The sequence below is a fragment of the Melanotaenia boesemani genome, chromosome 16 (genome assembly GCF_017639745.1).
Source record: "Melanotaenia boesemani isolate fMelBoe1 chromosome 16, fMelBoe1.pri, whole genome shotgun sequence".
NCBI lineage: Eukaryota > Metazoa > Chordata > Actinopteri > Atheriniformes > Melanotaeniidae > Melanotaenia > Melanotaenia boesemani.
Window position 1 is genome coordinate 17,452,870 of NC_055697.1, and position 25,048 is coordinate 17,477,917.

Consider the following 25,048-nt stretch of genomic DNA (forward strand, 5'->3'; position numbering starts at 1 on the left):
AAAAATTGAGAACTACAATCTAAAAAGAAAAAGAAAAATAGTTGGACAAGTCTGAAAAAGAATTTTTTTTATCATGTTAATATACTATGTAGAAAATATCAAAAATTATTTTGATAAGCTTTTAAAGTTTATTTATCTAAGGGCAGTAATATCAAAAGATAGCTATCTGTGCTACTGATTCTTTAAACTGTTAATGTCATCTATTTCTATTTAGTCAATTCTATTGACAGACAACACTGCATCAAAACTGGGGTCAGTGAACAAAGATTTACGTGACCGCATGGATTGGGTTTACCATCACGCGCATGCGCATCTCACATCTACAACAGGCCCGTGTACGGAGACAGAGGTAAGCAGTGTTGACAATGTTCTAAATAAACCTTAATACGACTGTATGAAAAGTATTTGCTATAAACTTGATATGCAATTAAAGCAGTATAAAAAGAAGATACTGCCTTTTGTGAATGCATAGGTATCAGACTTTTTACCATGGCCATTCACTGCTAACTGCTGAAGCCACGGACGTGTACTCAGGCCTCGCTTTCAATATCAAACTAGCACGAGGCTAATCTGGCAACAAAGCTAACGATTTTTAAAAAAACAAAAAAACGCTAAGCGTTAGCCACCTTTACGTCTGTTTGTCAGCAGGAGTGCAACGGTTTAATATATTTGGAAATGCAAAATAAATTAATAAAAGCGCGTATTCAAGTAACGCTGACGAAGCCATAATATCGTACCATAAAAAGTTCAGTTAGCTGCTGTTAACCGCAAAACTGATATTGGGTTGCAGCTCAAATTTAAAATGTGAGCTGGCTAAGGGGCTAATGTTAGCCAGGCTGGCCGTCGAGGTAGCTGCTGTATCGGCAGTTGGTTATCTGTGGATCCCTGTAAACAAAAAAAACTTAAAAATTAGACCGGGTTTACAAATCTGTATTTTCCTTGTTGAAATACTGATCCAGTTACTTTATTTATACTTTAATATTGACTTTATGGCGTCAAATTGCTGTCAGATAACGGAATGAACTTGGGGTGTTCGATCTTCTCGTATTTTGGCTCATGGCTCATCTTTTTCAGATTTATGTTGCTTGTGCATAGCCATGTGAGAAATAAGCTATCAGAAGAATGTACGACACAAAACATTTATTTTTCCTGTCTACATTAGTGCGAAATTAAATTATATGCAACTCGTTTTCAATATCACAAACATCAGGTAGAATCGATGATGGAAACCCCCCAGGCACAGCGTTCTAAATGTGCTTTATTGTTGGTAATATTTTTCTTATTAGAAATAAATGAAAATAGGTTAAGCACTACTGGTATACTGACAGGGAAAACAGCAACATTTTATATTAAATTAAACAATAACCCCTCTCAAGTTGCATGGCAATATTCTAATTTGTCTCATTAAAGACCTATCTATCTATCTTAGGGCTGTTAAATGATTAAAATTTTTAATCAGATTAATCAAAGCTTACAGATTAATCTTGACTAATTACTATTTGCTAAATTTACCTGCTTTTACTACAAGCCAATTCTTACAAATATTTAGTGTTTTCAGACCTTCCCTTGGGTAAACATCAGATGTCCAAGGGTCAGTAAATGCAGCATATAATGTACATCCATATGTTGTTTTGCATCATCTCTACCATGTTCTAGATCATAATGCTGAATTCATACATCATCATCTCACCAACCATCTACACATTATCACATGGTGATAATATTTGTCATAAAACCACCAGATGATCTTGCTAAAATCACACAGGTCTCATTTCTGCCCCCTCTTTTTTTGGCCAGTGCTCCTGCCTGGCCCCCTTTCAGAACTTTTCCAGACCCGTCCCTGCCTAGCTGAAGTATAAATCCTTTCTACCACTTGTCAACTACTCTGTTTGAGAAGGTCCTGCCAATAACAATATTTTTGAGTAAATGTGTGCCGGTGTGAACCATGAACCGCTAGATTGCTGGGCTGGGCGATATGAACCAAATCTTATATCTCGATATTTTTTACTTGTATCACAATATACTCTCTCTCTCTCTCTCTCTCTCTCTCTCTCTCTCTCTCTCTCTCTCTCTCTCTCTCTATATATATATATATATATATATATATATATATATATATATATATATATATATATATGTGTGTATATATATATATATATATATATATATATATATATATATATATATATATATATATATATATATATATGTATATATATATATATATATATATGTGTATATATATATATATATATATATGTGTATATATATATGTGTATATGTTTCTTTTTTTTTTTGTCAAGTAACCAAAAAGACAGTTCTAATTTACAGCCTTCAGTGCCAAATATACTTTTATTAAGGATCAGCAGCACATGTGCATTAAAACAGCTGACTGAAATTACAATATCTTTATATTAAATTAAATGCTACTAAAACAAAATAAATTACTGAAGTGAAAAATGATTACAAGTTTATTGAACACAGAATTAAAATACAAAGAATAGAATTGCAATTCGAGAGACTGTTCAGAGGTCTGAAGAGAATCTGATAAGACACATGCAGGCAGCATCTTTTAAGCAGAATGATCACGTCACAGCACATCATATATCTTGTAAGATAAAAACAAAGACATTGTCTGTTCCTCACACAGGATTAGACACTTCAACAAGCCTAATGAGCTTTTGCATTTATTAAGCACATAAACAACCCCATTGACATTAAGACAGGATGCCCTGCTGGGTCATCCTGAAGGTATCTGGCTAGTATCAGATAAGTCACACAGGTCAGTGTGAACTGCTCTAAGGAATGCATCCACTTTTACGATAGCAACAGGCTACTCAGCATTAATCTCTGTTACCAAGAACTTAAACAATCTGTTTACCTTGAGAGTGATCAGTATAACACAATATTAGAGGGAATATATGAAATTTCCACAACAAAATACATATGATATATTTGAAAATCTCTATATACTGCCCAGCCCTAATTCCTCCTCACCTGAATGATAAACAAACACTACAAGATGGTACTAGTGACAGAAAAGCCGATGAGATGATCACCATCAGCTGTCAACAGGAGACGGAGAGGAGTCGTCATTGCAGTCCTATATGGTTTGTTGGTACAGTCAGTTGGGTTCACAGAATTGGACAATTTTAATTTTGGTTTGATTTGTTTATGTTTCTAGTAACAGCATTGGCCTGGTGAGAGACTGCCTTTAACCTGAATGAGTCATGGCCCAGTTCGGGGGACAGAAGAATCCGCCATGGGCGACTCAATTTGCTCCCACAGCAGTATCTCAGCCAGGTCACTCAGGACAGTCGCTTGACCTTAACAGCCTTCACTGTGAGTATAGCAAACCAGATGATCCAAGCTGTTTAATTTCCTCTTTTGCTCGTAGCTAGATAATATAAAGAAAATCCTGTACCTTTGTTCTTTGGCAGTTATTAAGAGTTATGTAATCTCAACTTTCTTATTCCATGCAACATTTTTTCACAATATTTTTCTGCATGTACTAAATCTGTTACTTTACTCTTTTTTTCCCTTTCAGCTCTTGGGGTGCAGCAGCCATCTCTTCTGGGAGCATCTCCCTCTGTTTACCCTCAGCAGTCAGCCTTGGCAGCAGCCTCTCTCAGCAACCAGTCTGCAGCAAACTATCAGCTGTCTCAGCAAACTGCTGCTTTGCAGCAGCAAGCTGCAGCAGCTGCTGCAGCAGCACTACAGCAGGTCAGTGACCTTGAAGTTGTCCTAAGCACAGACAGCAATCTGCACGCCATATCCTAGCCATGTGTAACAGCTGAAACTTGTTTGTTCTCTTTAATGTTCATAGTCTCAGATCAATACGGCACTCCAGCAGTATCAGCAGCAGCAACAGCAACAACAACAGCAACAGCAGCAGCCTCCCCAACAGCCCCCACAACAGCAGCTGTACAATGTACCTCATCAGGTGAACAGCTGGCATTTGTGTCACACTTTTGGTTTTAGATAAGCACATATTCATTCTAATGTTAAAAAATGTGTTTAAGATTTTAGATTTTCACTGGCATTGTGCTTATATTCAGATGTTTTACTGTACTTTCTTGGTTTGGTTTCTCTGAGCAGTATATTGATTAAGTTTAAGTTTTACTCTTGTACTTTTTTAATCAACATGTTTCTCATACTTAAGTCCTCAAGATGTTTTTTTTTAAATTATTGTCCAAGTTAATTTAAACTGCGTACATAATCAGCAGCATGCAATTCTCTATTGTATTAAGTGAACCAAATAATCACTCTTGGCATTTTCCCCTCTTATTTCACAGCTTCCTCAGCCTCAACAGGCACTGATCTCTCAGGTAATGTACATAAACATGGAAGAAAAAATATCCACACAGCATACACTCTGAGATCAATCCTGTAGATCAAATCATTTTTACACTATTGATTCTACTTGTTTATAAAGCTTTTTTGTGTTTATTTATACAAGACAAGGCTGTCGGAGAAGTTGGCCAGGATGTCTTTCTTTCCATTTTTTTGCATTATGATTTCTTTGTTTACTGATTTTGTTCCAACATGTAAGCAGGGAATCCATAGGATTGCAGTTTTATAATCTCTCTATCTGACCCTCAGCCCCCCGTCGCCTTGCCCACAAGCCTGAGCTTGTCAAACCCGCAGCAGACGGCACAGATAACCGTGTCATATCCAACACCGCGTTCAAGCCACCAACAGCAGACACAGCCACAGAAGCAACGAGTCTTCACGGGTGTCGTCAATAAGCTGCATGATACATTTGGCTTTGTAGATGAAGATGTCTTCTTTCAACTAAGGTGAACAACAATAGTCCTCAGCATCTTTCAGCATATATCGCTTTATGAAATGAAATTTTAATGCTCTTAATGTTGTAAATACATTAACTATTGGCTTATATTGCCTTTAATATGTCACAGGCAATTATTTAGCACCCTGCGCAGAATAATACATGTACAATATGTTTCATTCAGTTTGAAATGAACATGATATGACATACTGATGGATTTTATGCTTTGTTAAACTTTTCATAGTGCTGTAAAGGGGAAGACTCCCCAGGTGGGTGACAGGGTCCTAGTGGAAGCTGTGTACAACCCGAATATGCCCTTCAAGTGGAACGCTCAGCGAATCCAGACTTTACCTCAGCTAGCAAATCAGTCGGTGAGAACATTCAGAGGTTGAATTTGTTTACTTTGGCGAGTTTTAATACATTTACACTTGGTAATAAAATTTGGGGAAGTCTGATTTATTGTATTTTTTTTTATAATTTCTTATATGATTATAAACAGACTCAGAAATTTCAGTTTATATTGCAATTATTTTTTTCCATGTTTGAAAAATCGGCTTGTCTGGTGCTAAAAGGTGAAAATGCAAACTTGATATAGCGTTGTATTCAGAAATGATTGATTAATCCAGTACTTATTTTAACAATACTTTTTTTGCATTTGCATGTCTCACTGTTGCACAAATGAACTAAAGATTATATATGTAAATGTTAAAACATGGGCATAAGCCTCTTATCATTTGACACTGGTCTGGGTACTTTATCCTCTATGGGTAGCTGTTTGCTTCAGTTTTTTGGGCCATATTTAAAAGTAAACATGGAAAATTTTCCAACTTTGCTTTACAACCTGATTTGTTTTGGGATAATGAAACACATGTATTTAATTCTGAATATCCAAGTGGGATTTTCCAGGCTTGTTTAAATCTGGGAGGCTTTACACACTCTGGGGAGAGTTCTGATATATTTGAGTCTTTTTTTTTTCTTACATATTTCATCATATTCTTTTTGTCTCTCTGACTTTGATTATTGTGTTCTCAATCCCTCCTAGCATCAGCAGCAGCCTCAGCCTTTACCTCAAGCTTCCCCACAGCTCGGCAGCCTTTACAATGAGCCAGGGATGCAGCTGCGCTACACAGACATGCACTCCACTGCGGACAACAGACAAAATGTAACCCCCGAGTCCTGAATCATACACTTTATGGTCCCCCTTCAGTTTTTATTTAGAATTTTGTTTCAGTTTTCTGATGTTTGTGGCCTACTTGTTCATGTTGAATAACAACATGATTTAATTTTTTTCCTAACTGCAGTTTTTGCTTAATGTTTAGTTTGTTGTTGTGGCCAAAAGGACGAGCAGCATTTTTCTAGTCACGTAATGTGTAACCACAAACTTTATTGCCATTTTTCTAATTTGTCTTACAGAGAGACTATGTTTATTGCAGAATTATATATATAGATTTTTCTGTTTGTGGTAGATGGTTGTGTGTTTGAAAACAAACTTATATTACCTCAGCTGTGACTTTTGTTCCAGATGTGTTTTCTCACTCATTGTTAAATCAGTGCATCTTTTTACAGGAAACATTGCAGAAGGCAGAGACTCCAGAAGAGCTGCTTTGAATCAAAAATGTCCTTTTAAAAATATCTATAAAAAAGTGATTTAAAAAATAGTATATATATATATATATAATTTCTTTTCAGCTAGTTGTTGAAACTGTGGTGTTGAGCACCTGTGTGTATTTTAGGAATTTTGATGGTTCAGTATTTATTCTGAAACCACACAAACCAGTATTTCACAAGCTGAATTGGTATTTTATCAAGAAGCAAGAAGTGTGGTTTTTATGAGGATTTTTGTAGTTGGAGCTGTGCATTCAGTTGATGCAGCAGAACTGGTTTTACTTGACTGTCGGCTTCATATTCTGCTGCAGATGGATGTAGTCTGTTTTAGTCTAGAACTCTTTACAGAAAGAGTTACACATGAATTTTTGGCACACTCCTGGACTTCTTTAGGATAAAAACGAACAATTATGTATCTTAATGTTCCTCTGCAAAAGTGTATAGAGTAGAAATCAAACCTAAGTCGGGCATTGTCTTTTGACTTTTGTTGTGAAATGAGCTCTCCAAATTACCAATTGCGGCGTTGTCAAGACATATATGTTTACTTATTAAATTATGTTAAAGGTCTGGTGTAAAAACATGGAGTGAACAATTTCTAGCTAAAGTTAATTTAATAATTTACTGTAACCATCTTTTGTTATCAAAAAAGGAACTCTATAATCTAAAATGTGTTTGAAAAAAAAAATACTACAAAAATGTAAAAGATTCAGTTTCTCTTTAAAACATTTTTCCTGCTTCATACAGGTCAGAACCTGCATAGAATTTTCTTCTTTTAGGACAACTGTTAGGAAAAACTAATGAAATTTTTACTATTCTTGATTCAAGCACACATTCAGATGTTTTCCCAGCCTCTTTCTTTCAAGCAGCCATGACCAAGATTTGATCTATTTAAATGTCTTATGTGTTGTGCAGTTATTGCTAACAATTGTTTTGGATCTGCCTATAATCTGTTTATTTATTTTATTCATTTATTTTATTGTATTTTTCCTTAAGAGTCAGCCCCAAGCTCCCAATATGATGAAGGCAGCCCCAACCATGCTGCAGTCTTTACCTCCCCCAACCACATTCAGTGTTCCGGCCCAGGCACCCCCTCCTTCCCTCCTGCAGGCCCAGCTTTCTGCTGCCTCTCTGGCCCCGCTCCTCCAAAACCCTCCTCAGCCTCTGCTTCCGCAGCCTCCACCCAAAGGTAAAGTTATGACACACTGTTGAGCTTTTTTAGATGTAAAATGGACAGTTATGTCTCTAAATGCTTCTTCGTATGTTTTCTAAACATCTAAAAGAATGAAGATTGTATTCAACAGAAATTCATATTTTACAATAATAAAGTTCAACACCTTTATAGTAAAAAAAAACAGAATATTCTTTGAAGTGTCAGCTCAGTAGTGACCACACTGGTGTTGACCCTGAATACAATGACTCTACCAGACTATACTTTTATTTTATAACATTCATTTAAACTGAAACAATGTCAGGATTCACATGTAGTCAAGACTTGATTTGGTCATCATGTATTTCTGTCAGGGGCTGACACCGCTGTTTTTGCACCTTGTTAATTACACAATGGAACATCCCTGTGTATAAATATTTAACAAGAACGTTATGCATGTTATTTTTCTGTAGATGTGTTTCCTGGTGGTCTTCTTCAGCCTCCAGTGAGAATGATGCCACAGCCACAGCCTGTACGACGAATCGAACCGCCACCTCGTTTCCCCACCCGCAATGATCGAGGTCCGGAGCTCATCCTCCGATCAAAAGAAGAGCGCAGGTGAGATGCTGGTCACCTTCAATGATTTGATTTGTAACTTGTATATTACCCACTTAAACATATATGTTGTCCTCTCATACTGAAATGCACTTGTTATTGACCTGTTTACATGTAATTCTTTAACAGAGACAGAGACCGTGAGCGCAGGCGATCCAGGGAACGCTCACCCACCCGTAAACGTTCCCGAGACCGGTCACCCAGACGCGAACGCTCCCCGAGAAGGCCTCGCAGGGTGGTTCCCCGCTACACTGTCCAGTTTTCCAAGTTCAGCTTGGATGGGTAAATATGTTTTCCTTTTAAAATTATTCTCAGATGAAAATGGGTCAACACTTTGTTTGCTGAGGTGTTAACTGTCCCTTTTGTATTCACCAGCTCCAGCTGTGACTTGATGGAGCTGAGAAGGCGCTATCAGAGTCTCTACATTCCCAGTGACTTCTTTAATGCAGTCTTCACCTGGGTGGATGCTTTTCCTCTTTCTCGACCGTTCCATTTTAGTAATGCTTGCAACTTTCACATCTTGCATAAAGAGGTGGATCCTTTTATCAAAAACACAGCCGTGCTGGACCCTCCTGATGTTAATCACACCTACAGTGCAAAGGTATGACTGTTTTTGGTAAAGATGCTGACATTTCATTTAAAGGAAGAAGGAAATGGGTTTTCATCAGAATTGTTAAAAAAAAATATATATATTTTCAAACTACAACCATTATGTTAATGCTGCCAGAATGGAGCTAAAACTGTATTCTTGCAACTACTAGCCAGTCGTTCTTGTAACTAACTAGTAACTTGAGATTTTTGAGATGTGCATAATTGGCTCTTCCTTTGGCAACTTTCGCTATAAACTATGCTTTACTATGCAAAGATACTCATTGGCCAGATTTGGTAAAGAATGTGCCTGGATCAAATCCCTTCAGAAGAACAACATAGATGCCTGTTTTTGAGGGGATTTTGCAGGTGAAACACTGTTATTCACACATGTACAATTCACTGTAGATGGATTACATGTCCATGTATGGGATGCTTGCCACAGCCAAACCAAAAGTTTGTATGACTTTGACTAAATGTATGTCTGCAAAGCCCCAACAGTCGATGGAACCATGTGGCCAGCCTAAAACCCCAGGGTTTTCTGAAACTGAGCTTGAAACTGAAATAGTTCCCTGCCAACTCACTGCAAACAATAAAAATGCTCATTCCGTGATGTTTATAAAAGAGCTTAACTTTAAATAATTGTTCTTTTTGGTTCAGGTAATGCTGCTTGCTAACCCCAGTATAGAGGAACTCTATCACAAGTCATGTGCTCTGGCAGAGGATCCCCAGGAAGTCAGGGACTCCTTCCAACATCCTGCTAGACTTATCAAGGTATGTGGAGCCCCATGTGTGTTTTTACAGTGTAAGTGCAAAGGAGCTGACAGTGATGTGATAATCCTATTCCATTGCTGAGTTCTCACAATGTGGAAAAATTATGACTGATGTTGGCTTCATAGTGTAAATATTCCTAGTGACCTTTGTATTCGTGTGTTTGGTTGGTTATCCTCAGATGTATGATTATTTTTTACTTCCTGCTTACCTTTTTTTGCCTTTCTGTTTTCTCTCTTCTCCTTTTTGGTTCTTTTTCACCATCTAAACCCCTCTATCCATATTGTCTACCCCATTTCCATCTAACCTATACTCTGGTGCTTTTTCCCCCCATCTCTCTTTCTCATCCAGTTTTTGGTGGGCATGAGGGGTAAAGATGAGGCCATGGCCATTGGTGGTCACTGGTCTCCCTCTCTGGATGGAGCTGACCCAGAGAAGGATCCATCAGTCCTTATTAAGACAGCCATACGCTGTTGCAGGGCACTCACAGGCATAGACCTTAGTCTGTGCACTCAGTGGTAAGCTTTACTACTCTCATCAGCAATTTTTTTAATACTACCTCAATACTAAATCTCTGCTGGTGACATTGGTGTCCCTTTTTATATTAATAATTATTCTGGTGTTAATTTGCAGTCTGTTGTTTACTATTTGTTGTGTTGTTCACTGTTCTGCCTTTTGTGTGTTGTTGTCTTGGCTCTCTCTGTGACACTCATGTACACACATTTCATTGTGATGAAAAACCAAACGCATGGACTTGGTGGCTGGACGCAGTAGCCTGGACCAGAAGACCCTGCCATTACTTTCTTTTTTTTGTTTGTTTGTTTTGTTTGTTTAATTTTATTTATTCTTTGTTAAATATCTTATATATTTAACTGGCTTTCACTGTCCTGTTGATTCTGTCTCTCTTTGCACAACTCTAATGTAGTGCATTAAGTGAATCCTAGGTTAAATGCAGAACTCTCATCCATAATTGGCTGAAGCTTATAATGGGGATGTATTTTGGGGTTTGATTTTATTTATTTATTTATTTATTTTTTCTGTGATTGTCTGTCAACTTCCTCAAAATGGCTGGCGTAACCTGTGACAACACTTGGAGAGCTGCAGACTGGGTCCATTTGTCTATGCTGTGTGTTGTGTGGGAGCAGGGTCACTGTAATGATGTGTGCAATCATTCAGTAACCTGATGGGAGGGAGTAGCTGTAGAAGGCTCGCCCTAGCAAGGCTTGCCTTTTATACTGTGCCCTGACCAGAATGTTTCTTTCCAATGCACCCTCTTCCTTTGCGACAGGTATCGTTTTGCAGAGATTCGCTATCATCGGCCGGAGGAGACACACAAGGGGCGGACAGTCCCTGCTCATGTGGAGACAGTGGTTTTGTTTCTTCCGGATGTTTGGCATTGTCTTCCTACCCGCTCAGAGTGGGAGGTGCTGTCACGGCGACTCCGGGAGCAGCTGGCTGAGAAGCTGTCGGCCGAGCGAAAGGAGGCGGATGGAGAACAGGCACTGAACCGCTAATCCCTCTCTTCTCATTTCCGCTTCTCACAGGAAGGCACAGGAATTACAAAACAAATTCCAGATACACAACAGACACCAAGCACACCTTACCTTTCACACTTACGCACACACAAACATAGGCATATTAATGTTCCACCAGACCCCACCTAGGCTTCTGTTTACTCAACCACTTGTCCCCTTCTCCTTTGCTCCAACTCCTCCATTCCTCCATCAGCACCTCCACCTTCCCTCACATCCAGCAGACACATACAGTGGAAGCAGTGAGACTAGGTTGTGTTGTGTTAGACCCCATTCGCAAATGGTGAAACAGCTTCCAGTTCCTCAAAAAACTAATGATTTGTTTTAATTCAGGCGTTTTTTTTTTACTTGCATCATCCTAAGCAAAATCTGCAGAATTTGCTTATAATTTGCAAATTGTTTGAATCTCAAATTTGAGCCGGTGGTCAAACTAACACTGGACTTTGAAATGCTCTGGAATCTGTGGAGTCAGTTGCAATGATGTTTGCTGTAGAAATGTGTATTTTTATATGATTTTTTTTTTTACAACAATTTAATACTGTCTGACAACGACAAGAGAATCTCCCCAAAGTCCTGCTTTTTGTCTGTTCTTGTTGTTGGATTCTACACTCTCATTTGGACTATGTGTAGAATTTGGTTTTTCCAGGGCAGTTGGTTGGACAGATGGCTCCTATCTGATGTAGGTGTACAAAACTCACAAATACCCCAGTCATAGAGCATGGTAGGGCCACCCTATCCTCATTCCGTTTGGAGGCCAGCCTCAGTTCACCTGATGTACCTACACACCTTTTGGACACACCTCTCATTGATTTTTACCTTTTTTGTGTTCCACAGATTGATTGATTGGCAGCTGGGGGGTCGTTTCTGTTGTTTATTTTATTTATTTTATTTTTATTTAATAATAGCTAGAGAGCTTCCCTGTGTACGCTTCAGTAGCTGTGGACTTAAACACAGTCAAGCTCACTAGGACAAGACTATGAAAGACACATGAGACCTTGCTTCTTGCACGGATCAGCTTTAAAACTCACAAAGACCACAAATAGTTTGCTGACTGTTTGCTATCCCACCTCTTTTTCTCCTTCTGCCTATCTATATCTTAATGATTTTCTATCAAGGAGGAAGAGGAAAAGGATGATGACGAGTCGAAGGATGTTAGTACTCCCACTCACTGGACTAAACTTGACCCGAAATCAATGAAGGTAAGTTTTAAGATAAAAGGCAGCTTACTATAGGAGGTACAAAAGAGACGATGAGAAAAGGTTTTTAAAGTTTGCCTAAATGTTGTGATACAGATAAGATGCAGTTCCATGTTTTCTGCCCCCGTAGGTTAATGACCTGCGCAAAGAGCTTGATTGTCGATCTCTAAGCTCCAAGGGTTTAAAGTCACAACTGATTGCTCGCCTCACAAAGCAGCTGAAGGTGGAGGAGCAGGTGGAGGAGTCCAAGGAACCTGAAAAAACAGAGAGCAAAGTTACAGAGGAAGAGGAGCCCCCTCGAGCTGAAGATGACAAAGAGGTATGGAGAAAATGTATATATTTATCCATAAATAATGTTTTGCCTGTACCATCCAGTAGTTTTTATACAGGTAAAGTAATAATTATGAATGAAAAATACTTAATTTACCCCAGAGGGACCTTGCAATTATGCACCTTGACCTATAATGAATATTTGATAAGTTAATGACAAATTGTTTATTGTTACAAACTTTACTAAGACCTCCATGCTAAGCTGGCACATAAGATCTCAGTCATGCTTCTTACATGTCATAGCAATTCATATTATGACGGCAAGAGTACTGTGGTTGTATGAAATTAAAATAAGGCTTCTTACCACCAGTAGCTTTATTGCACTGTACAGCAACAAAAGCATTTATTACCAACTCAATATGTAGTTACGATCATTCTGCAGTGATATTAAGATACACTTCAAATTCATAAGATTGCATATTGCAAATTCTTGTAGAGTGTTCATGCAGACACAAAGATGACATATTCCAGTGCCATTTTTTGATTACTGTCATTTAAGCTACATATGCCAAGACCAGATTAACTCTGTGTTTTACTACCATGTCAATGGTTGAATGACAGTAAAGCTGATTTGAGTTGAGTAGCTACCATCAGCTGCACTGCAGATCAGGAAATGGTCACATTGCGTAAATGGCTTTAATATTTTTGCTCAACAGTAAGTGAAGATTATGCACCTCAGTGTCAACAGCCTTTTAAAACTGCAAAGCCTTTTCAGATAATAATGCTCTTGAATTCTGTCTGATGTTATCTTCTCTGTTAGGAAGAGGAAAGGAAGAGACAGGAGGAGATTGAGCGTCAACGGAGAGAAAGACGCTACATCCTCCCTGATGAACCCACCATCCTCGTACATCCCAACTGGGCTGCTAAGAATGGCAAATTTGATTGCAGTGTCATGTCTCTGAGTGTGCTACTGGACTACAGACTGGAAGATAACAAGGAACACTCTTTTGAAGTGAGAATTCCTCCTCTTATTTGTTACAGTAAAGCTCTACAGCTTAGTATAGTAGTGTTTTTTGGTGTATATATATATATATATATATATATATATATATATAATCAGTGTTTCACGTTTGGACGGGGAGGGGCCTGCGGCGACACTCACGGCTCACTGAAAAGAAGTAAACTGTGTGTGCTTTCATGTCAGTCTCCAAAAGTCCCCAGTAACACCAGAAAACGTTGCTAGTCAGTTTCTTTAGCTAGAGAGGGTCTGAAAACTCGCTAAATATAATGCCAAAGTAACTAAGTTGTTAGCCGAGCTCTGACATGTGCACCAGTCTAAACGATGTACAACAGGGGTGTCAAAGTCAAATTGCTCAAGGGCCACTGATGATATCATCATGTGATAGGAGGGCCACGTTAATATTCATGAAAATAACATTGCAGTATTTCCAAACATTTTTTTTTTTTTTTTAATTAGTAACCATTCACACATTCTTTAACAAAATCAAATGCAAACAGTAGTCTATTTATTAATGTGTGTAGTTGTACTGAACATTTAGTGTAGCTGATTTTTCCTTGCTTTTACATTAAATAAAAATGGATAAGTTGGCAAAAAGAAAAGAAAAAATAATCCCTGTGCTCACATGTAGCACAGTTGAAACCCTACACACAGCTTCAAGATTGTTATCAGTCAGCCTGGACCTGCACTTGCATTCATTCAAGTTCATAGTGGAGAAAAGCTTCTCACAGAGATATGTGCTTGCAAAAAGATACATCACACAACTAAACACTTTAGACAATTCTGGGAAGGATGGAGACAATTCCTGCAGAAATTGTGTAGTCGTGTCTACTTTTCCCTGTGCCTCTGTGAACTTAGTCTTGAGCAGGCTGTTGCATTGCAAGTCAGTAAGTTCCATTTGCAACACACGTGAGATGCTGTCTACAGCAGCTGAGAAGGGGTCTGCATACAGCTAGAAAGTGTCATGGTGTGTCTTAAAGTCAGCAAATCGCTGATCAAACTCCTGAAGCAGGTTATTAATAGCAGACATCCCCACTCAACACAGACATGACATGTTCATATTTCAGACGTTTGCTGCACAGTGCCTGTTGGTGTATGATGCAGTGCAAAACAACCGCTGGATCGGCATTTTCCTCTTCCAACTTCCTTTGTACCAGCCCGTGTGTTTTACCGGTCATGCATGGGGTCATCAGTGGTGATACGACCCGTCTGTTCCATGGCAAACCTGTGCGCTCCGGCACTTCACACAGCCGCCGAAGTATATCCATGGCTGTAGAGCGCCCATGCTTCAGACACAAACTCAGTAACTCCTCTGTTACTTCCAACTGCTCATTGATACCCCTTATAAAAATGGCTAGCTGAGCACTGTCCTGTGTATGTCCTCTCATCAAGAGCCACAGAGTATGCAGTAAAAGTTTGTGCTTTGTCACTAACTGCTCATAAATGTCACTTGATACGTGGCTAATGTGCTCGGCCACCACGTTTGCAGATAAAGAGATGTTATTGAACAACTTTCTCTTGTCTGGACATAAGATATCAGCAACTTGCAGCATACCATTTTTCAGGAAGCGAACAGCTTTCCTGCTTTGATTCACCTACCACAACTTGCTTCAACGACAGCATCAGCATCCGTCTTGGCCTTATGGAAAAAACTTTGCTGAGAAGTTATTCCTTAGTGTAGCTGTGTCGCTCTTTTATTTCTCTCGTCTCCCTCGTATTTCTCATACTGCCACCCATGTTTAGTTGAGTAATGGCGTTTAAGATTGTATTCCTTGAAAACTGCAACTTTTTCCTTGCATATCAGGCATGTTGGACTTCCACTGAACTCCACAAAAAATACTGTGTTGTTCATCTTTCTTGAAATATTCTGTGTTTACTGTCCACCGTTATAAATAAACTGCTTGTTTTCTGTGAAGGTTTCCCTGTTTGCTGAGTTGTTTAATGAGATGCTACAGAGAGACTTTGGCCATCGTATATATAAAGCCCTCGCTGCTCTTCCTACCAAAGAGGAGAAGAAGGAAAAGAAGGCCAAAAAGGAGGCAGAAAAGAAAGAGGCTGAAAAGCGTGACCTAAAAAAGGAAAGAGAAGAAGAGGGTGAGGAGCCAGCAGCAAAAAAGACCAAAGAAGATGAAGAAGAGAAGAGAAAGGCAAGTGTCTTAAACTTTTTGCTTTAGTTTGTTGTTTGCTCAGTAAATTGTTTCTTTTTTTAATTGAATTATGTGGCCTGTATTTTTAAACTAGTACGAGGAAAGGACCATCAAGAAGGAGGAGTCTCGAGATGAGGAGGAGAATGAAGATGATGGCAGTACTGCCAATGCTGAAGAATATGACCCTATGGAGGCTGAAGATGTAGATGATGATGAGGATGAAGGTATAGCACATGCTTATCTTTCTTTAAATGCAGCCAAACTTGTCTCACTGCATTGTTTTGTTTGGTCAGTGATGAGAAACCATGCACCACGCTGAACTTGTGATGGACAACATTTCCACAGTTTCTGAGACTTTGAGTGGACTAATATGTATTGTTGTCATGGATTTTTTTCTGTCTATTGACACAATTTTTTCTTCTTTTTTAATCGCCTAGACAAAGATGATGATGACTCCAACGACAGAGACAGAAAAGACCGTAAAGATGACCGCAAGTCATCTAAAGAGAGATCCTCTAAAGACAAGGTTGGCTGTTGGTTATTATAGGCTTGTTATTGATGTAGCGTAACCATGGTTGTTGATAAAAATGTGATTATTGTTGCACCAGGAGAAGAAGCAGATGGTCACATACAACAAGGAGCTACTCATGGCTTTTGTCTACTTTGACCAAAGTCACTGTGGTTATTTGCTGGAGAGAGACCTGGAGGAGATCTTGTACACACTGGGACTGCATCTGTCTCGTGCACAGGTGAGCACAAACACTCGCAGCCATCTTGACGTTTCTGTCCAGGCAGGGCTGGGCAATATATCGAGATTTTCCAATATATCGAGACTTTATCAGATGCAGTATAGAAGAAAAGAATATCGCTTATATCGAGATAGCTTGTTTTGAGTTAAAAGCATCTTTTCTTTTGCATTTTGCACAGCTGTATTTTTGTTATTGTCATTGAAAAGTATTTTGTTGTGGAAATTTCATATGTTCCCTCTAATATTGTGTTATACTGATCACTCTCAAGGTAAACAGATTGTTTAAGTTCTTGGTAACAGAGATTAATGCTGAGTAGCCTGTTGCTATCGTAAAAGTGGATGCATTCCTTAGAGCAGTTCACACTGACCTGTGTGACTTATCTGATACTAGCCAGATACCTTCAGGATGACCCAGCAGGGCATCCTGTCTTAATGTCAGTGGGGTTGTTTATGTGCTTAATAAATGCAAAAGCTCATTAGGCTTGTTGAAGTGTCTAATCCTGTGTGAGGAACAGACAATGTCTTTGTTTTTATCTTACAAGATATATGATGTGCTGTGACGTGATCATTCTGCTTAAAAGATGCTGCCTGCATGTGTCTTATCAGATTCTCTTCAGACCTCTGAACAGTCTCTCGAATTGCAATTCTATTCTTTGTATTTTAATTCTGTGTTCAATAAACTTGTAATCATTTTTCACTTCAGTAATTTATTTTGTTTTAGTAGCATTTAATTTAATATAAAGATATTGTAATTTCAGTCAGCTGTTTTAATGCACATGTGCTGCTGATCCTTAATAAAAGTATATTTGGCACCGAAGGCTGTAAATTAGAACTGTCTTTTTGGTTACTTGACAAAAAAAAATATATCGAGATATATATCGTATATCATGATTCAGGTAAAAAATATCGAGATATAAGATTTGGTTCATATCGCCCAGCCCTACGTCCAGGATTCATATGGTGCTGGACTGGCTCACCTGCTGCCTGCCTACTGATGTTTTGTACTTCTGCCTAAACTCTGAATAGTCATGTTGTTGATTTTTGTTTACAGATAAAAAAGCTTTTGAACAAACCAGTGGTCAGAGAGTCTTGTTACTACCGAAAACTCACAGACAGAGGAAAGGATGAAGCTGCTCCCTCCTTTACTGAAGCTCAGATAGAAAACCTAATAGGTGAGCTGACAGGATGCATGTCTTTCTGTGTTTTAATAAAATTAAGCAGAGCTGTATCTACTTGACATTAGTCTGCTGAAGCAAACTGCCCTCTCTCTTTTTCTGTCAGGTAATCGAGGACTGCTTCCTACTCCAAAAGCTCGCGCTCAGTCAGAGGCCAGTGAGTCTGGTAATCTGATCGTGTACAACGGAGCCATGGTTGACATTGGCAGCATGATGCAGAAATTGGAGAAGAGTGAGAAGGCGAGAGAGGAGATAGAGCAGAAGCTCATGGTGCAGGATGCCAGAATGGGTACGGTTAGATTGGGCTTCTTCTGATATTATTTTTCACTCTCATGAGTTGCAAGCTACACTCTGTGTCAGTAGTCCTACAGGACAATGATCTGACTCAATTTGAGTTTTGCTACAGAAAACCCCAGTCTCACTTGATTCACCAGTATTTTTCCACAGTTAACTCTGGTGAGATGTGGACTGGCACATTGTTTGCAATTGTAGCTTGGGATATACAGTAAAATGTGATTAAGTGATATTATTTCTTGTGTTTTGATTGGACACTAGCTGAAAGATTTTGCACTCTAACTCTATATATATATATATAGTAGATTCCTCTTTCTCATTTCATTTTTGAGTAAGGACTTTTTTCTTAAATAGCGTTTACTGTCATGTCTTCTGCACATCTCATCACCAACATTCAGAAAGTATAAGGGTCAATTAAAGCTAATCAAGATAAGAACATTTAATTCTGTGACATTGATTATCTCAGATAATGCTCTGACCTCATCCGACTAAATATACTAGCCCATAACTAAATAGTCAGCCATGTTACTATAATCCAGTTGACTGCTGTGTAGGACGGAAACCCGGGGTTGTTATTAAAGGTCATTATTACAGCTTATTTCACTGACACTTAGTAAGAGAGCTAGGATCGTTAAACATTTCTGGTCAACATAAACTTAGACTGCACCTTTTATAAATAATAAAGGTTGGTCTTGATGCAGTTATTAATTTCTACTCAAGGAATATGGGACTAGCTAATGTATGGACAGGTCTCTAATCAAATCAAACACTTTTAGATTATTCTACATAGTCTCCTTTTGAAGTAATTACTAATGAAATACTGTGCCTATAAAAAAGCATTCACCCTCTTTGATGTTTTACTCTTTTATTGCTTTTGTAAATCAGTCATGTGCAACATAATTTGGCTTTTGTGACAAAAAAAGTAAAAAATTTATCTGTAATTTCAAATTAAAAACTCAACACTTTCTACAAAGTAATGACAATTTAAACATTCTCTCTGTTTTGGCCTCCATTACTATTGAGTTATGTATTTTTCTAATCTCGGCAAACCTCTGGCATAGAAACTAAAAATAACTTGGTATCAGTGCTAATCTGTATTTTCAGTTGGTATTAAAGGTTCAGTATAAAGTGTCTGTGGAGCAGCATTTCCTTTCAACAATCATTGACTTAATGATTGGCCTACATTTGTTTATACCATCCATCTGACTTTGTGTCGTCTCCTTTCAGAGGAAGATGCAAAGGTTAAAGCTCAGTTGGAGCAAGCCAACAAATCCCTGTCCAAGGAGCTGCAGGAAGTGAAAAGTACTCTCAGCCAAACTGAGGAGACTCTGAAGGTCGTGGAGGAGCAGAAGAGCATCTATCATGAGCAGATGAGCAAGACGGCCAACTCCTTGATGTCTACCGTCAAAGGGCTGCTGGAAGTGCTGAAAAAGGTGCAAAGTGTTTAAAAGCAGCAGAACAGTCTAGCTTTCACAGAGGCAGGAAGCGATCTCACTAATCCAGATTTTTTTTTTTTTTCTTTTCAGGATCAAGTGGATGAGTCTGGCGTTGAGGGAACCGGCGATCACATTCAGACATCTCAAACAAATGGCGCTAATGAATGAGTAACACTTTTCATATGAAGCTGGCCTGTAAAACGGATCTTAAGTTGTAAATATTCATTCAACGTGTAGTTTGACTGTTTCATTTGAACCCACTGTGTCCCAAATACATGTATAATTTAATTAACCCTTTGTGTGTAGTTGACCCTCATTTTTGTTTCACAGGAGTTTTTTTTTTTTTTTTTTTTTTGAGTAATTTTAACCATGACAAAGCGTTGAAGCGCTTATTTTCCAAGCGAGTTAAATTTTGTCGCTAACATTTCTTTTTGCCTTTTCTTCAGCTTTGTTTTGGCTAATAAAGTGCCACGTTGTGGATTTAAATGCCAGTATGTGTGAGTAGTACTTAAGTTGATTTTGTTTATCTGATGAGCAATAATGATGTTATTTATGTGCAAGAGAATTCATAAAGAACTATATTTAAAAGAAACTAGTTTTGGATGGAAAAGGATTGGGATGGTTTCCATTTGGTTTGGGTTTAATTTCTTTATGAACAATCCCTCTCTGCTGTCTACTATGACGGTGTTCCATTAACATTCAGCTTGTGCGTCTACCAGTTGACTGGTTTAACAGGTTTGCACATTTTCTTTTCACACACATACGGCTATGCATGGTTCCTGCCTCTCTCGGACCTTCTCTCCGTCTGCACCTCCTGACCGTGTCCACAGACTGACTGGGCTCCCACTTGCAGTGTTTCATGTCTTTACTGTAACGAGCTTTTCTCTGGTTTTCTGAAAAAGGAAACTGTACATGAACCAAAAGTTAAGCTCAATGAATGTGTGTTCAGCTGAAGGAATGAACATGAATATTTTGAGATCCATTTCTGAACTGCGTGTGTTGGTTTGGGTTCTTAAAAAGAGGCACAATTGCATTTAATGGCCTTGAAAGCAGGCAATTTTATTTTTCTATTAAAAATGTACTTTATGGATGTCTCGTGCAAGAGTAAAGTGGTTCTTTTAACACTACAGTGCAATCTTTGTCTGTTTTTTCCCAACAGTTTTTGTTTGTTTCACAGCAGACTTTGTGGTTAAAAGAAAGCACAGGCTCCACCTAAGTTATAAAATGTTGACAGCTGGTGTAAATTTGTGCTGCTGCACTTTTCACCAGCAGATGGCAGCAGAGTTTAGAACTCGGACTTTGAAACAGCTGTTCACAGCAGTAAAAGGACAAGAAGCTAAATTTGACTTTGCAAAGCTGGGAAAGCTTAAATATTAACTCATACATTCACTGGCTTAAAACTGTGGTGTATGGACTAGTGTTTATGTCTGAATAGAAAATCTGTCATGAAACGAACAAGCAGCACAAACTGAAGCTTTCAAAAAGACTCTAATCAGACTTTAGTCCCAGGTTGGTCTATTTAATCACCTCAAACAAATTTATACCAAAAAGAAATTTGAGGAACCATTACAAACTGCAGTACTGATGACTTTAAGACTAAAGTGAAAGTTATCATAGTCTCTGTTCATCTATCTCTTCATCCATTTTTCTGTACCTGCCTTTTCAACATCTACTCCAGCTTCAGTTTTATAGATCTGCCCTTTTTGCAGTTACAATTACAGATGAGCTGAGCTGTGATTGCAGTTCTACCGGAAGTTTAAATAGATCAACCTTATACATACCAAAGAGGAAAATTTAGTTATTCTTTCAAGTATTTCCTCCGACAAGCTGTGGACTGTAAAAGACTGTTCCAGGCATCGTGTCACTACAAACTTTCGCTGTCGGACATTGTTGTAAATGTAACAATTCACTGTTCAGATGTCTTTCCTCTGAATTGTGATAGATGACATGTATATACTTCATGTAGTAGTAGAGGGAGTGGTGGCTTAGTGGTTAGACTTGGTGCTGGAGGACCTGGTCAAGTTCCTGAAAATAAGACCTGAACAACTCTGGACCCTTGAGCAAGCAAACACATGACAATTTCCAAATTGGGATAAACAAAGTATACATTAATTATTAAAAAAAAATAAAATCAGGATTTTATAAGAGCAGAGCAACGATCCTATACAAGCTTTTAGTGATTGATTCTTGGTTGCTTTTTAAACAATTTCAGACATGTTTAGCTCTGATGAAAGAAAATTCCTGAATGAGAGCAGCTGTTTGGGGCATTTGGCTGTATCAACTGACACACCTTAACTTAGCGGTTTTCACAAAACAAAAATAGGAAACTTTAAAGCCTTTGTAGACTGCAAAGGGCAGTTTGAGCCTAGTTGAGCATATATATATATATATATATATATATATAAACTCTTACTAAACTCCAGTTTTTAGTAAGACTAACAATATATCAATATATTACAAATATTTGCTCTTAACAGATTGTTAAGCACTCGGAGCTCAAAAGTTACAGATGGATGACTATTCCTGACAAGCTGTGGACATGTGGCCGACATGGCTGGGGTGGACCTAGGGCAATGTTGCTGCAGACACACATGTTGAAAGACTCATTCATTTGCTCAGTTTTCTCCTTCCTGCTTAGACCAGACTTGAGGAGGCCAGCAGCTCAGTTGCTCCATGGTTTTGTCAGCTGTGGTACTCTGCAGACATGAGAAAGCTCTAATTTTGAGGTGCCTTTGTAGGTTTGGAATACACAACTTTAGGAGTGTTCAAAAAGGTATAACCTCAGAACTGGGCTCTGCTCAACTTGGATCAAAATCTTGGTCATTTTTGGTTGCAGCAGGAGAATAAACTGTTGCTATACATACAAATTATGTTAAATGAAGCAAAGACACTGGTGCAGGTATATAACCACACAGTCTAGTCTAAATGTTATTTATCAAGTGTTTAAACTTGCTCTCTCTCTCTCTCTCTCTCTCTCTCTCTCTTTTTTTTTGTTTTGTTTTGTTTTGTTTGATCCTGAATTTCCTATCTGATCTAACAGGTTGATTTCCCTGCAAAGTCGTGTCTCCACACAGCACATGAAACCTCTCTAGCTTGTGACTGCCACATCAGATGTAAAATTTAGGTAAAGAAAAGCACAAATCAAGATGAAAACGAAGAGATAGTTTAACACCATTTATCCAGAATGGTATCTTTCTGTTGGAAACAGATTATGGGTGGGACCAGACCCATTTTGGATGAAGGAATATGTTGTCAGTGAGTTTGTAGAGGAACAGGGAGGTTCCTGCCTCTTGGCTTCCATCTATCATTTACCTTTGAAGCTTTTGTTTCCTCAGATGTGTTTTATGTCCAAAAATTTGTTTCCCTTCTGTCACAAATCAGTCTTTTTGTTCACTCACTAATCGTTTTTGGCTTCCAGTGGTTTCTGGTTGTATTGATAGTCAAACGTTGATGTGCTCCAGATGTTTAAATTGATATAGGCCCTGTTTACATGACAATGTTTTCATGCAAAACACCAATATTTTTCCTTTGCGTTTTTGGAAAAAAAATAAATAAAATATATTTACACAACAGCGGAATGAAAACGTTATGTGTGTCCCAATTCAGGGTCTGCACACTTCACACTGGATTCGTCGGCCACATAGTCATCGCGCTGCGCGAGGTACTGTCCCAATTCACAGAATTTGAAGGACCCTCCGAATCCACCCTTCAAATCTGCACTTTGGTTGGCCTCAGATGCATCCTTCACGGCTTCTTTTCTCCCAGAATTCATTGCGCACAAGACGGTGGTGAATCAGCAACCGAGGATGCTTTTTAACTACACTTTAGTGACAAAACCAAGTACATTTAAAGCACGTTTGTTTAATGGTGACATTAAAATTTGGTAATATTTGATATTCAAGAACCTTTAAGGGGTTAATGACGTGTGTACCACTTGGAAAACAACAGAGCATCAGACTGTGCTTTTTTCTTTTCTTTTTTTTTTCTGTCGGTGTTGCCGGTCCGTGTTCAGTGTCCATTGAAGTGTCCTGTGAGTAATTTTAGAGGTTTAAATAATTCAATGTTTAAGTAATTCAACGTCGTTGCAATGGGAAATTCTTGTAGACTAGGTAGGCTGTCCCATTTCACGAACTTTAAGCAGACTTCGAAGTGTGTAGACTACGGAGGACAATTTGTAGCCAACGTAGTCTGCGCACTTGAAGTGTGCAGACCCTGAATTGGGACACACCTTATGTCCGTGCAGGGAAAACGCAGAGAGGGCCAGAAACGATGTAGTGCGCATGCCAGGCCACTAGTGGGCAGTTGTACACCTGTGTACAGCAACCTCTTAAGTCCACAAAGCACAACACAACAACATAAGCATTGAGATCAACCGTTAGTTATCCAATGCATGTAACCTCTGCATCTTCGTTGACGGCATAAATGCTCTTCCAGAAACAAGTTTTGCTTCAACAGATCAAATAAATTAAAATGATGTAGCAGCACAAACATAACACGCAGGTCCACCATGGTTGGGCTTTTCATGGGATAAGCAGGGTCTAAGTGCAAGATGACGTAAAAACGTAATCGTCGCAAAAAGATACCACCTCAAATTCACACTGATGGGAGAAAATTTCACCCTAGAAGCTGTTGTCAAATCTTTGTGGTTTTATCCACCCAAAACTCAGGTATCGTGTCAGCAATGTGGTGTAAACAGGGCCTGAATCGAATTTGTTATACATTAAAACACTGTAAAAAGGATCAGTATGAGATATTTTAGGATGATAATTTATTTTTTTTTAGACATTTTCAATTAATTCAATTCCTCTACTGTTTTAAGTGCATCACAGAGCTATGAAACTGAAGTCCGGACTGAGGTGTAATACACATTTAAAAAACAAAAAAAAAAGTTCTTACAAAGCAGGAAACCACTTTGTCTCTTTCCAGCAGCCTGTATGTGTCATTTCCTAGAAAACAATAAGAATCTGTCACCCAGCATGTTGGGTTATGTGGCTGCTTTTGTCCTGGAGTTGTGCTCTGAATGCTCAACAAACAAACCTCATTTGTTCCTGGAGGAACCACTTGCACACTAAACACCCCTCATACTCCTGCAGCAGCAGCTGCATGTGTTTGTGTGAGATGGACATTTGCACTTTCAGGCATATGTGAATGCATGCACATGTAATGTGTGAAATTAGACCCCTCTGCAAAGAGCAGGGCAGGTAACCCCACTCCCAGGCTGCAACAGAAGGCTTTTGTGGCCAACTCCCCACCCCTACTCTTTAACCCCCCACTGCTATCAAAGACCTGCTGAGCTCACCATCCGGTCTACTGACAATCTTCAGCTTTCAGGGGTGGGGAGCAGACAAGGCTGGTAAAAAGGTCGTTTGGTTTAGTAATTGATCATGTTGCCATTTTTTATCTGTTCCACTGGTTCTCGCTTTTCATGTAAATCAGGCCTCTCTGAAGTCTGCGGCTACAGCTGTGGAGCATTTGCAGATGTAGCATGACCTCATACTGATCTCATTGTTAGTTTAATGCGTTCTTACTAGTCCTGCTATACATATATATATATATATATATATATATATATATATATACATGCTTGTAGATTCTCCTTCATATAATGTGCATGTCAACAGTTCAACTACATTTATCATGACAAAAGCAGCTTACTCCTCCTCCTACTGCAGTCTAAAGAGTCTTAGTGGGTTTACTTTTCAAAACCTGTGAGGAAT

General features: G+C 38.7%; 1 protein-coding gene and 1 non-coding gene across 3 annotated transcripts; both read left to right on the plus strand.

The window, feature by feature from the left end:
- Positions 1 to 284: 284 nt before the first annotated feature.
- ccar1 (cell division cycle and apoptosis regulator 1) lies at positions 285 to 20,458 on the plus strand. Of its 2 annotated transcripts, XM_042010973.1 has the most exons (26): positions 285 to 349; positions 3,185 to 3,342; positions 3,548 to 3,723; positions 3,827 to 3,943; positions 4,296 to 4,328; positions 4,603 to 4,799; positions 5,034 to 5,160; positions 5,832 to 5,951; positions 7,388 to 7,580; positions 8,015 to 8,159; positions 8,286 to 8,438; positions 8,532 to 8,757; positions 9,405 to 9,518; positions 9,867 to 10,033; positions 10,804 to 11,014; positions 12,163 to 12,246; positions 12,374 to 12,562; positions 13,334 to 13,525; positions 15,448 to 15,678; positions 15,773 to 15,902; positions 16,116 to 16,204; positions 16,287 to 16,427; positions 17,478 to 17,598; positions 17,708 to 17,890; positions 19,123 to 19,328; positions 19,422 to 20,458. In XM_042010973.1, the coding sequence occupies exons 2-26, from the start codon at positions 3,231 to 3,233 to the stop codon at positions 19,497 to 19,499; spliced, it is 3,735 nt and encodes a 1,244-aa protein (XP_041866907.1). In that variant the 5' UTR covers positions 285 to 349; positions 3,185 to 3,230; the 3' UTR covers positions 19,500 to 20,458. The 2 variants fall into 2 exon arrangements, with proteins under 2 accessions (XP_041866907.1, XP_041866909.1); XM_042010975.1 differs by lacking the exon at positions 5,832 to 5,951.
- On the plus strand, positions 9,567 to 9,633 carry LOC121656178. The gene has a single exon (XR_006013371.1). It is a non-coding gene; the product is annotated as a small nucleolar RNA SNORD98 (small nucleolar RNA).
- Positions 20,459 to 25,048: the final 4,590 nt, after the last annotated feature.